Source organism: Amphimedon queenslandica, unplaced genomic scaffold (assembly GCF_000090795.2).
Source record: "Amphimedon queenslandica unplaced genomic scaffold, v1.1 AMPQUscaffold_13463, whole genome shotgun sequence".
NCBI lineage: Eukaryota > Metazoa > Porifera > Demospongiae > Haplosclerida > Niphatidae > Amphimedon > Amphimedon queenslandica.
In genome coordinates, this window is record NW_003546301.1 from 147,404 (window position 1) to 159,573 (window position 12,170).

A 12,170-nucleotide genomic window follows, 5' to 3' on the forward strand; every position below is an offset into this window, starting at 1 on the left:
ATTCTGCGCATGCGTCAACTCTGATCTTCCTTTTTCTGCACATGGCGTAGTGCTTTGGCGACAATAACAGGAGATCTAAACAAATCTTTCTTCAGGTATGATTCATTTTTACTCTGACAAGATAAATGTATGCCCTAACTAAGGTATTGGATAACCATGGTTCGTATGAATGTATTGAATGATGCTCTGAAGTCCATATGTAATGCTGAACGTAGAGGCAAACGCCAGGTTTTATTGAAACCATCCTCAAAGGTCATAGTCAAGTTTTTGACTGTCATGATGAAGAAAGGTACTTTTGACACGTCTTATCTAGATTGAGTTTGTTGTACTGTTTTTAAGGTTATATAGGTGAATTTGAGATTATCGATGATCATAGGGGTGGAAAGATTGTTGTTAATCTTAATGGTAGACTCAATAAGTGTGGTGTCATTAGTCCTCGGTATGATGTTGCTCTTGGCGACATGGAAAAGTGGGCCAGTAACCTTTTACCTTCCAGGCAATTTGGGTGAGTGGCAAAGTGTTGAAATTCAATATGTCACTTCTTTTTTATAAATGTGGGACATTCATACAGTAATACAGTTGTGTAGTAAAAGGGGAGCTGAGTGCCGCTTATTACTGCAAAGCCTAAATTAGAAGACTTGTTGCTCTAATGAACTTAACCTGTCACTAATCATTAACCAACATTAATTATGATAAAAACACTCAATGTAGGGGTAAAAATGGCCAGAAAAGCCACATAAGGCATGGCATAGCTTCCTATGACACTGTGATTTATGTATCTCTGCCATTTTGCTTGTGAGAGCAAGCTAATTAGAGCCTTATAAGGAAAAAGTTGTTACCCTAATCTTTCTTGAAGCTCTGCAATTGTTAGGTGCCACTAAAGTGAAGTGGAATCAATAGTTTTTAGCCCATTGTTTCATATTATTGCATACAATGTACTTCCACAATGGGCAGTGTCAAAAAAATTTCATTTATGGTATTCCAATAAGCATCATTATGAATCATGAACATCACTTGGGATGTGTTGGTAATGAGTTTTTGTAATGGATAGTCTACTTGAGTCAATGTTGTACTACATGTATTTCTTAATTTAGGTTCATTGTTCTAACTACATCTCTTGGTATTATGGATCACGAAGAGGCCAGAAGGAAGCACACTGGTGGAAAGATATTAGGATTTTTTTACTGATGCAGAACAATTTTGAAATAATATTGTATTAATTGATAATAATTATAACAAAAATTCTATTCAAACAGTTTCTTGCAACATATTACTAGCTAGTTCTTACTGACAAGCTAAGAGAAGGTAATAGCAACTAAATAAATGATTATCAACAACATACATCTTGCAACTTGTTGATCTGTCTCAAAAAGTAATCGCCATATCTTCGAGCCACTTTAGTATCAGCAATATGAATCATATCCTAGTTATGACCAAATCAATTCAAATTGGTTGTGAGAGGCATATACACTTACACCATCAATATAGAAATCTATATCAGAAGCAGCTTGAGCATCTGATGCCATCTGGCCTACTAGAGTAGATGTTCGTTGTCTATGCTAAAGAAAGTGATGATAATGCTTTACGAACATTGTCAGACCAAGCGGGTGTTAGGGACACTTAATCTCCCAAATTTAGCTGCCTCTTCTAAACTTTAAAAATCATTTTGCTAAGGTGTCATTAAATGCCCTATTTTGGTTTCCCTCTAGATCTAACAATGTGCATGAAAATGAACTATATATATATATACACACCTTAAAACGAAGCAGAAGTTCACACAATGCAGCTTCATCCTGACAATGATTAAAATAATAATAAAGAAGGAATTTAATACTTTTTCTAGAAATGAAGCTAACTTTGCTACAGGCATCGTGGTGTAAAACTTGAGGTAACTGATAAAGATTATATTTGGAATAGATTATAAAAGGCATTAAGTACATGTACCTTCTGATTACTGGCAATATCAATTGTGGCTCTAAGTCTCTCATAAAGAGACTACATTGATGTTCAGTTGGGGCCTATAAGTAAATGAGGACACAATAGAAATGAAGTTACATTTTTTACTTTATAATTATAGTTATCTGGCAATGCATCATAATCAGGAGCTACAGGTGAAATAAACTTTGGACAACATTGTGTAAAGAGCTTTTTAAAAGTTGCTGCATCACTAAAAGAATTAAATATCATATATAATGAAAGAAAGAACTAGTAATAAATACCCATCTTGTAACTTCGACATATCTTCTTGAAATCTTCTATCCTTCAATTGAGTATTGACTGCTTCATCTACATGCTATACTAGTTAAATAAATAATTGTATTACAGGTATTTTAAAACCTGAGGATATAGTGTCAGAACCATTGCTAGAATGTATAACATTTGGTCATTCTGCTTCACAACCTGTTATGATGATGGATTATAAATTAGGATAAAAGATGATAAAAATACCAAATCAAGCTGATAGGACTTAGGCTGAAAATGTTGTTTAACTCTTTGAATAAATACAATGATGTTTGAAAATACACGTACAGTGTCCTATTAAATTAACAAGTTCATTATGTAATTTAACTTGTAACTTACTCTATACTTTCTAGTCATAAAATAGGAAAATCCCAAATAATAATATAACGCTATTTGACTTGCAGGAACTCTAGTAGTTGCCAATACCTTGCAGCAAAGCAATGACACTATAATTATAGTACTATTGTTATACTTTCTTCGAAAGCTGCAGATTCTCAACAGAGCTAAGAGCAGCATGGTAATCACCAAGCTGACAGTGAAGACGTAACAGTCCGATCAAACTAAAATATCCTAAATTCTTGTACAATAAATGTGTACCAAAATTTCCAGCCACAGAGTCTGGGTCATTTCCAGCCATAAATGCTTCCAACTAGAAAATAAAATATGCAATACAAATATATATTAGCACACTAATATTGAAAGTGAGTAAGACATTGACCTCTCCAAAATAAAAAAATGGTTATTATTTGTTTACAGCTAATTTTAACAAAGGCTGCTACCTACATTTTGTACATTAAAAGTGCATAAAATGATAAAAGGAGTAAAACACCAATGCTTTTTACGGTGGCTTCTAAAGTTGACTAGCTGGTATTCATGACTGGCTGCTATGAACCAGATTGCTGCGTCATTGCATGGTTACTTAGGCTACCTTAAGGTTACTTTTAAATGCGGGTACTATTAATTGCGAATTTTGCGTTTGGGTTAAAATCGCAATTATTAATATGCGCAATTATTAATATGCGCAATTATTAATAATGACATCATCATGCCATATAACTATTAGTAATAATTACTTAATCGCAATTTTTAATACCAGCAAAATCTCCTCGTGCTAAAATCGCAAAATTTAGTACCCGCAATTAAAAGTCACTCTAAGGTATCAGTTTGTTACATGAAAAATCTTCTATATAGTCAATGGAGCATAAAGTTGAAATTTTTCAACTTCATGAAACATGTTTAAAGCTCTATTGACTCCTGTATAAAAGATGTTTCATAAAACATAAGTTCATGAAACAAGTTTCATGGTGTATGGTGGCTTTAAAACTCTCAAAAAGCAAGTTATTCACGGACTATCTACCATCAAATACTAGCTAAAGCAACAATAGAGCCTAGTAGAAAATATTGCGATGGTATACTACGTGATAACTTGTCAATCTAGTTGTGCTCGATAAAGCAACATGTACAGTATATAGTTGCTACATGTAGTTGGAAAAGCATGAAGTGATTGATGATGAAGTACATGTAGCATCATCAAAAGACTCAGTGACTGGGTTTATGAGCTTAGTGAACATAGAACACACACATTTAATTGGCTCTTATTGTTGCATACAACTCTTATCTCTTGTCAAACATTTATAGATTTGAACTACTTTTTTTGAACACTAGCACCTTGTGTACATAAATGAAATCATACAATAAAAAGAAGGTTTAAACAAATTGCCATGTCTTAATTTAAAGACACCATAAAGCTCTATTACTCAAACAGCAAAAAATGCTATGACAATATAATAGACAAAAGCCACAAATACTGTTGGTTACACTGCAGTTCTTACATGTACATAACACAAAAAGTAACTTTTCAGAAGAAAAAACTAATTTATGTGTAGATAAAGCCAATTGAGACTTAGGAAAATAGACTGACTGAATGAAACGCACCAAAATCAAGTACATAGTCCTATTCACTGATGATAATCATGACAATAAATGCCAAGTTTCATATGATCTTTCAAAGCTTTGGCTTACATTTGAGGGCTCTCCTGTACTGTATATACATGTACAACCATAACTTAAACAGAGTTTTCCTTAAGAGAGCCTTCTGTTTGCATGAGTACATGTATGCAAAACTTTTATTCAAAATATGAAAACATGCAAAGTGGTCAAACATACATGTACCTGCTTATTTATATTTGACTTTTCCACAAGAGAATACAGCACATTCAGAACTCCATGAATGTTCCATACCTTACAATATTGTATAAAATGAAAGGTAGAAAATTTCTCTAACTTTTGAATCGTCTTTCAGCATTTTAATCTCATCAGCAGATCGGCTTGTTAGCTTCCCACGAAACTGCACAAAACTTTGAAACTGCAAAATAATAAAGCACGTTTAGAATACAAAATTTAATTACCTGATAAATAAATTCATCAACAATGTCCCACAACCATTGGTTAGGTAACTCAATGTCAACAGGTTTATCAGTATCTGATAGAGTAGATACGTGTACATGTAAATATAACAGACAATTAGTCAATTTCATGTTTCACTTACTAAGAATGGCATCAAAAAAGTCACAGTACCTCTGAAAGGATTCAAAACGATGTTCAATAGTAGGCTATAGTGTAGACATCAACGAATAAAAAAATATCAAAATAGAAAAGTACTTTATGCTTGGCATATATGTGTCGATACCGAAGCTCCTCAAACAGAATCAGAAAAATTTCATCTTTATTAAAGTATAATTTGACTACAAATACAAACTAATAAAATATACCATTATTTACAAAAGGAGCGATTCTTTTTGCCTCAGGCCAAGGAAATTCTTTAAAGTAACGATCTGAGAGACGATTAAATTCATTCTCATAGATGTTAAGAATTTCAGGTACAACCTTAAAATAAAATAAATAGTAATGTATAAAATACATAATTTTAAAAAAACAAACATGAACATGAATACAAGTTATCACAAATACTAAAACCTATGTACCTTGTTTTTAATTTGTTTATAAAAATAAGGAAGAAACTGTTTGACTTCTTCTGGAATGTACAAATCAGGATGGTCCTCTTCGGTTGGGGGGACTGATGCATTGCTTCCTTGTGAGGCTGTTGCTTCATATGATGTACCTATGGAAGGAAACATGTAATTTGTATTATATACACTATTATACTACATTTATAAAATTGAATTCATTTCCTCCCGAAATAATAACATACAGTAAATAGTCTTGCCACAAAATTAAAAATACTTTAACAGATATACTGCTGTTAAAATAAGGTAAATATGAAATTAGCAAGGTATGAGCAAGTCCTTGCAAAAGGAAGGACCATAATCCAAATTAAGATTTTAAAAACATGTGCACTAAGTTGCCAAAGCCTTCTTAAGAAGCGGTTAACCTCACATTATCTAGAAAAGGTATGGTGACAAGCTTTCAAGTGTGGTACTGTACTATTCTCTGACTCTACCTCCCTTCAGTGACTTACTGCCACTAAAAATGAAGCTAGATCATTCTGATTTCTGCTGATCCAGGTGCACTTATAAATGATGAACAGAAAGTTATGCTACATAGCTTTGTTTGAGGAAAGAATATCGTTGGAGTTTGACAAGAGCATGGTAGTATTAAATGTTGGGTCTGTGCCTACTTAGTAATAACAAGAGTAGATCTAATGATCTACTCTTGGTAATAATTATTTCAATTTATCAGTTGATTGTTATTTGTACATGTCAAAAATTGCTCATCGTACGGTCTATTTAATTGACAATGCCTATCACAAATATTAATTACGCATGGAATTTTTCTATGTCACCCATTAACATAATCATTGGACGCTCAGTATCTACATAGGTACACTGTACCAACCGATTGAGACATAAAGGTAAGGACAAATCTACATGTACACATCACCGTATAAAAAGGAAATGTAATTCTAGTGAAACCTACTATTATGGACACATTGGGACCCAATAATACTGTCCTGATTATATAATATGCCTATATTAGTAGCTTGCTTAGTGCAATTACATACAATGACATTTACCTCGACAATTACTTAGTATTGGGCATAATTTAAACTACACTAGAATCTAAATACTATATCATACCCTGAGTGATGTTACGAGGGTCTACAACATATGGTGATGAAGAAACAGAGTGTCCGTAACCCTAAAGTTGTAAAAGAGGAAAATCATTATAATTTCTAGACTGCCTCCGATTGCCTCACCTCCATTGTTCTAGAGCCACGTGGCATGCACACGAGTTTATACAGTAGTTTTACGGAATTTTACTGACTTTTTCTTTCTGGTCATCTTGTCCACTGACTTGTGGCTACTGGAATTTTCATTTTTCAATAATGTCGCGAGGTTCATTTGGTCGTTACCCCTCTTCATCCTCTAGAAGAAGGAGTCGGAGTAGAAGTCCTAGACGACAGTCTTACAGTAATGATTCTAGGTATGGAGGTTATGGTGGTTATAGTGGCTATAGTGGCAGTTCTCATCACGGACATGGCTACAATTCGGGACCTTCAGGCTATCATAAAGAGAGAAGGTTATTCAAATTATCTGTTATGTTATTCTAGGCTTTAGCTTTGACCCCCAACTTTTCATGTAATGGTGTGATGAGTGATGACCATAATAAAATTATTCCCCACCCACCAATTGATTCATGATTTTCCTTTCACCAAAACAGGTATAATTTTAGGCATTGTTTACACAACTACGCTGGCCTAATCTGCATCGTTTTTGCCATTACTTTTTTCAGGTGTTTGCACTAATCCAGTAGCTACATGTAGCTGCTTTTTCTTTAGCATTTATCATTAGTTTACAGAAGTATCCCCTTAGGTGTTTTAAAATGACACTAGATAAGTATGTGTTTTCATGTGTTTTAGTGTAAGCAAAAGCTGTATCCAAGTAGTGTAAAGTTAGCACAGCCTAATTCAGCAGATGCGTTTTTATTTGAGTTTTCTTTTGTTTGAATTTGATATCCTTTTTCTTGTGTTTTTGTGTAAAGGAGACCATAATACTTGACCACACCCTTTGTATTTTTGCAATGAAAACTTGTGCATTTGAGTCCTCATTTGGGAGATTTTGTAAAAGTTATCAGCCTCTAAAGTTTTGAGCTATATGTTACTATTATATTAAATTTGATGGATATTTCCTTTTAAACTAAACTTGTAGCTGTTGCATTTTGTGGATGTGAATTGTATAATTTATTTCTGCTAAACAATGTGGATAAAAAAGTTCACAAATGACCTAGCTACTATTGAGCAAGGCTTAGCAAGAAAATTTTGAATGGAATTTAGTTTCGCAAATTTTAACCACATGCAAAATTTGTATTCATGAAATACATGTAACTTGATTGGGATAGTTAGAAAAATTAATATCTAACTACATGTATGTAGTTTATTAATATTACTTTATGAATATTAATTTTATGCATCATTTTAACTGTACATTGGACATGTGGACTAGGCTTTACTGTTTTAGAATAATGGTTAGTGTTTGTATTTTTGATTTTATTTCATTTTAGTGACTATCGAAATTTGGATACTTACGTTCCTCGCAAGACTAGATGGGACACTGAGAAACTTCCTAGTTTTCGTAAAAACTTTTTTCGGGAGCATCCAAATTCTGTGGCTCGTCCTCAAGTATTGAATTAGTTTCTTTGTGTATTGCTTACTTACACCCGTACATTTATTTTTAGTCTGAAGTTGCTGAATATTGCAGATCAAGGAATATGTTTGTGAAAGGTCAAAATATTCCAAAGCCTTGTCTTAAGTTTGAAGAGGCAAATTTTCCTGGTATAATGCAACATGCATGTACTTGTGTGTGCATGCAAGATAATGCTTTACATACCTCTCTAGTTCTCTGTCATTTATTCTGTAGATACATGTGTATCTACACTTATATGAAGTGTATTACATTATGTTGTAGCTATGTGTACATGTATATACACTTGTTAATAACACTTTTCCATATTGCTTTAGAGTACATGTATGATGTAATGAAGCGTCAAGGATTTGTTGAACCCACTCCTATTCAAGCTCAGGTATTTATGAGTAATGTGATAATTAATGTTTAAGCTGTAATTATGGCACATGGACAGGGTTGGTCAATGGCATTAAGTGGCTCTGATGTTGTTGGTATTGCACAAACTGGCTCTGGAAAGACGTTAGCTGTAAGTTAAAGTTGATTAAGAATTGAGTAATATTGTGTCACAGTATTCCCTTCCTGGTTTGATTCACATTGAAAATCAGCCTAGATTGCAAAAGGGAGAAGGTCCTATTGTGAGTACATGTATAATTGACATCACATTGATTTTATTCTTTGTACTCTACATGTACATGTAGGTCCTTGTTTTAGCTCCTACTCGTGAATTAGCCATACAAGTCCAGGTATGATGAAAATTTTGAAATTGTTCATGTACATGTATCTTGTTTTGCTACTTGTACATGTAGAATGTTGTGCAAGAATACAGCAAAGTAGTTGGATTACGTACGTGTTGTGTATATGGAGGTGCACCTAAAGTCCCACAGCTTCGAGAAATATCAAGTGGTTTGTCACTGTACCTTTATCATGTAGATAGCATTGCTTATGGTAGGTTGCCACTTTGTTATTGCTACCCCTGGTCGATTGATTGATTTTATGGAATCTGGGAAAGTGAGCTTGAAGAGATGCACTTACTTGGTTAGTGCTAAATCTACTTTCCATCAATGAAATTATCCCTTCTACTTATTGCATAAGGTCTTGGATGAGGCTGATAGAATGTTGGATATGGGTTTTGAGCCTCAGATAAGGAAAATTTTTGACCAAATTCGTCCTGATAGGCAAGTTCTTATGTGGAGTGCTACATGGCCGAAGGAAGTGCAAGGTATGATCTTTATTTTACATGTACATTTAAAGCTACTAATTGTGCAGCAAGTTAGTACACACAACTTTAAATTGACAAATTGTGTCAGTTATTACTCAATGTGAAAATATTTGTTCAGAATGAAGTTTTTCATGTGTATACTTCTACACTGCATGTACATGTGTGGCCTTAATCCACAGACTAAGTTGTTTATATTCTTATGAGGCAGAATCTTGATGCCAATTAATACTGACGCTTGCAAGTTGCAGCACATTGTGTTAATTTGGTCAATATACTGTACGGATATAAAGTTCAATAGGGTATTTGATTTTATGGATTTCGTAGGTGATTGCTGAACCATTAAAATTAATACCACGAAAATACTCACTGCACATGCACAGGTGCACATGCAAGACATGAAATTTAATGTTACCCCTAGAACTGGAAAACTTGAGAGCTTTTTCATAAACACAAAATTTCATACCCTTAAAATTTTCTACACATTCAGCAGGTGCTGTTGTGTCTTCTTTTTGTATAATTTATTGTACTTTCAGGCTATTTTAAAAATTGTAATTAATTATTACAATGTACATGTACTTAGTACTTATGCTGCTGTTATTTTTAGGATTAGCTGGTGATTTCTTAAAGAATTACATTCAAGTTAACATTGGCTCATTAGAATTATGTGCTAATCACAATATAACCCAAGTTGTGGAAATATGTGAAGAGTTTCAAAAGGAAAGCAAGTAATTGATGTTTTTATCACCATAAAATTTTTTTGACATAATAATAGTCCATTATGTATTTTGTGGATTAATGAGTTGCAATCTCCAGCTACAGAATTTTCCTGATCTACTTTTCTGATCATTAAAATTTACAAAAATATAGTGCCACAGGACTATAGCCATATTCATAGATGGGTTTGGTATATGCATGTATATCCCATGTTCATGTACATGCATGTGGCTCGTATATGTAGCAGTGTAGCTGATTTGCAAATGCAGATGTAGTTGTATTGTTAATGCCTTAATGGTATACAGCAGTGATGATAGTACCTGTAATTGTTTACCTTCAATTATGTTTTTTTTAAAGATTGAATTCCTTGCTTGAGTCCATCATGGGTCAAAAGGAAAACAAAACAATTATATTTGTTGAGACAAAACGTAGAGTTGATGAAATTACTAGGAAGCTTCGTTATGGAGGGTATGCTCATATTCTGTGTATTGTGTATGACAATGTGATGTACCTATTAGTTGGCCAGCTATTTGTATTCATGGCGACAAGGTTCAAACTGAAAGAGAGTGGGTTTTAAATGGTAATGAGGAATGCATTTGCTTCTCCAGTACAATACATTTTTATTTTGATTTATTAGAATTTCGTTCTGGTAAAGCTCCTATTTTGTTGGCTACTGATGTAGCTTCAAGAGGATTAGGTATGTTTATGATGTATTTTATGTGTAGTTCAACTTCATTTTTCAGGCATGCTCATACTAGTTGGCATGCCCTTTCAAGATAACCATTCCTCAGTTCTCTTAAATCTGTTTTTGTGTAATAGCTACATGTATTAGCAAAGCTGGTTCTTCTGTCCTCGTTATCTGCCATCCTCTGTTGCTCTGTTTTATTCAATCCAAGGACCTCCATTAACACAATGCACTCTTTAGGATTTTGAAGGAAGGTCTCAATCGACTTTTGTGTTTGGAGGTCCAGTGGTTTGTCGATAGGGTACCAGTGATGGTGGACAAAGGGGAGAGGAGAGGTGAGTGAAGATTTCATGCTTCACTAGTTACTGGGGACTTTTTTGAATTTTGATGCATACATGAATGTGACAGAATTGAAAGTAATAAGTAGTTTTTGTTGTGGATGTCATACAGTTTTGTGAGTAGTAAGTTGATATATGTATAATCTTGGATAGCATTGATCACCCAATTTTAAAGCTACTTGTAACTGCTGAAACAGGACAATGCAAAAAACAGAATGTCTTGAATGCAATTTTCACTTATACAATTGTTTCTGTGGTTGAGAGACACCATTAAAATTGCTCTAACCTTAATCCTTTTAACTCTGTCACACTTCAAATACATTACTAGTGTGATTCACAGTCTTTTGTTCCAGTTCATTATATGTGTCTCGTTTAATGTAGATGTAACTGACATTAAATATGTGATCAATTTTGATTTTCCTGGTAATACTGAAGATTATGTTCATCGGATTGGACGAACAGCTCGTGCCAAAAACACTGGCACTGCATACAGCTTCTTTACAAAACAGGTATGGTATGCATGTATACATTCTAGCCATTTCAATTTTGTGTGTGGTATGGCAGAATGCAAGGCAAGCGAAAGATCTGCTTGATATACTAAGAGAAGCCGGACAATCTATAAATCCCAAACTTTATGACATGATGGAGTTTGCTAAAACGATGATAAAAGAAAAGTGTAAGTTTCACTTAATGTTCTGATATTTTATTTGTTATGATTCTTTATACATGTAGCTCGTATGCGGTATCAAGCACGTCATTCAGGTGGAGTTGGCTCAAGTGGTGGGAGTAAGCCTATGAATGGGCATGGTGGTAGAGGACGAGGAGGAAAGTTTCCAAGGGGAAAAGGAAGTAGTCCTTGGAGCTCTGCTACTAATGGACCCAGTGCTGCTAATGGAGGAACTGCTAATGGGTATTCTGGCATGTACTCTGGTGGAGGATATGGAAGCTATTCTCAGCAGCCACCAGCTTTGAATATGTATCCACCTCCTCCTCCTCCTCCTCCTCCCAGAGGATTGGAGCAAAATGCAGCGCAGTTCTCAATGCCAATGATGTATTATCCTGTCCCACCACATGTACCTATTCAACAACCTCCTGTTCCACCTACTACTGCATCACAATAAAGAATGTGCTTCATCTGGTTTGACTTGATTATGTAATAAACCCATCAGTCACATCTGTGTTGTATTATTTTAGCTAAAATTATTATGGTGTTTTAAGTGTAATTATTATTGTGATAATAAGTTATTAATTAAAAAGTAACGTCTAACCATAGATAATAGAGTAAATGAAAGGGATTGGAAACGGAGGCGTGGGCGTAGCCCAACCTCCAT

General features: G+C 34.2%; 3 protein-coding genes across 3 annotated transcripts; 2 read left to right on the plus strand and 1 right to left on the minus strand.

The window, feature by feature from the left end:
• The first annotated feature begins 9 nt into the window (after window positions 1–9).
• Window positions 10–1,270, plus strand: LOC100637627 (40S ribosomal protein S15a). Its single transcript, XM_003385442.3, has 4 exons — window positions 10–95; window positions 144–289; window positions 340–505; window positions 1,095–1,270. The coding sequence occupies exons 2-4, from the start codon at window positions 157–159 to the stop codon at window positions 1,186–1,188; spliced, it is 393 nt and encodes a 130-aa protein (XP_003385490.1). The 5' UTR covers window positions 10–95; window positions 144–156; the 3' UTR covers window positions 1,189–1,270.
• LOC100640282 (eukaryotic translation initiation factor 3 subunit L-like) lies at window positions 1,177–6,502 on the minus strand. The gene is made up of 21 exons (XM_003385463.3): window positions 6,458–6,502; window positions 6,339–6,399; window positions 5,226–5,362; window positions 5,013–5,127; window positions 4,903–4,964; window positions 4,790–4,853; window positions 4,650–4,723; window positions 4,526–4,606; window positions 4,414–4,482; window positions 2,714–2,890; window positions 2,581–2,667; window positions 2,449–2,535; window positions 2,338–2,400; window positions 2,220–2,293; window positions 2,065–2,167; window positions 1,945–2,018; window positions 1,835–1,892; window positions 1,755–1,793; window positions 1,476–1,559; window positions 1,343–1,423; window positions 1,177–1,295 (listed from the first exon to the last, which is right to left on the minus strand). The coding sequence occupies exons 1-21, from the start codon at window positions 6,482–6,484 to the stop codon at window positions 1,278–1,280; spliced, it is 1,635 nt and encodes a 544-aa protein (XP_003385511.2). The 5' UTR covers window positions 6,485–6,502; the 3' UTR covers window positions 1,177–1,277.
• LOC100640409 (ATP-dependent RNA helicase dbp2-like) lies at window positions 6,503–12,080 on the plus strand. Its single transcript, XM_003385464.3, has 17 exons — window positions 6,503–6,780; window positions 7,762–7,879; window positions 7,936–8,032; window positions 8,219–8,280; window positions 8,338–8,409; window positions 8,453–8,518; window positions 8,582–8,626; window positions 8,690–8,786; window positions 8,833–8,918; window positions 8,976–9,102; window positions 9,707–9,827; window positions 10,174–10,284; window positions 10,335–10,396; window positions 10,454–10,513; window positions 11,221–11,348; window positions 11,404–11,515; window positions 11,572–12,080. Exons 1-17 carry the CDS (start codon window positions 6,587–6,589, stop codon window positions 11,958–11,960), a joined length of 1,947 nt encoding a protein of 648 aa, XP_003385512.1. The 5' UTR covers window positions 6,503–6,586; the 3' UTR covers window positions 11,961–12,080.
• Window positions 12,081–12,170: the final 90 nt, after the last annotated feature.

Bases quoted from the DNA above. Each gene is read 5' to 3' on its own strand.
- LOC100637627 (XM_003385442.3), top strand. From the start codon at position 157: ATGGTTCGTATGAATGTATTGAATGATGCTCTGAAGTCCATATGTAAT. The intron at 290-339 runs GTACTTTTGACA...ACTGTTTTTAAG, and splicing joins GACTGTCATGATGAAGAAAG to GTTATATAGGTGAATTTGAG. The intron at 506-1,094 runs GTGAGTGGCAAA...TTCTTAATTTAG, and splicing joins TTACCTTCCAGGCAATTTGG to GTTCATTGTTCTAACTACAT.
- LOC100640282 (XM_003385463.3), bottom strand. From the start codon at position 6,484: ATGCCACGTGGCTCTAGAACAATGGAG. The intron at 2,668-2,713 runs GTATAACAATAG...CTTTGCTGCAAG, and splicing joins ATCTGCAGCTTTCGAAGAAA to GTATTGGCAACTACTAGAGT. The intron at 2,168-2,219 runs GTATTTATTACT...TAATTCTTTTAG, and splicing joins ATGTCGAAGTTACAAGATGG to TGATGCAGCAACTTTTAAAA.
- LOC100640409 (XM_003385464.3), top strand. From the start codon at position 6,587: ATGTCGCGAGGTTCATTTGGTCGTTACCCCTCTTCATCCTCTAGAAGA. The intron at 9,828-10,173 runs GTAATTGATGTT...TTTTTTTTAAAG, and splicing joins GAGTTTCAAAAGGAAAGCAA to ATTGAATTCCTTGCTTGAGT. The intron at 10,285-10,334 runs GTATGCTCATAT...TGTACCTATTAG, and splicing joins AGGAAGCTTCGTTATGGAGG to TTGGCCAGCTATTTGTATTC.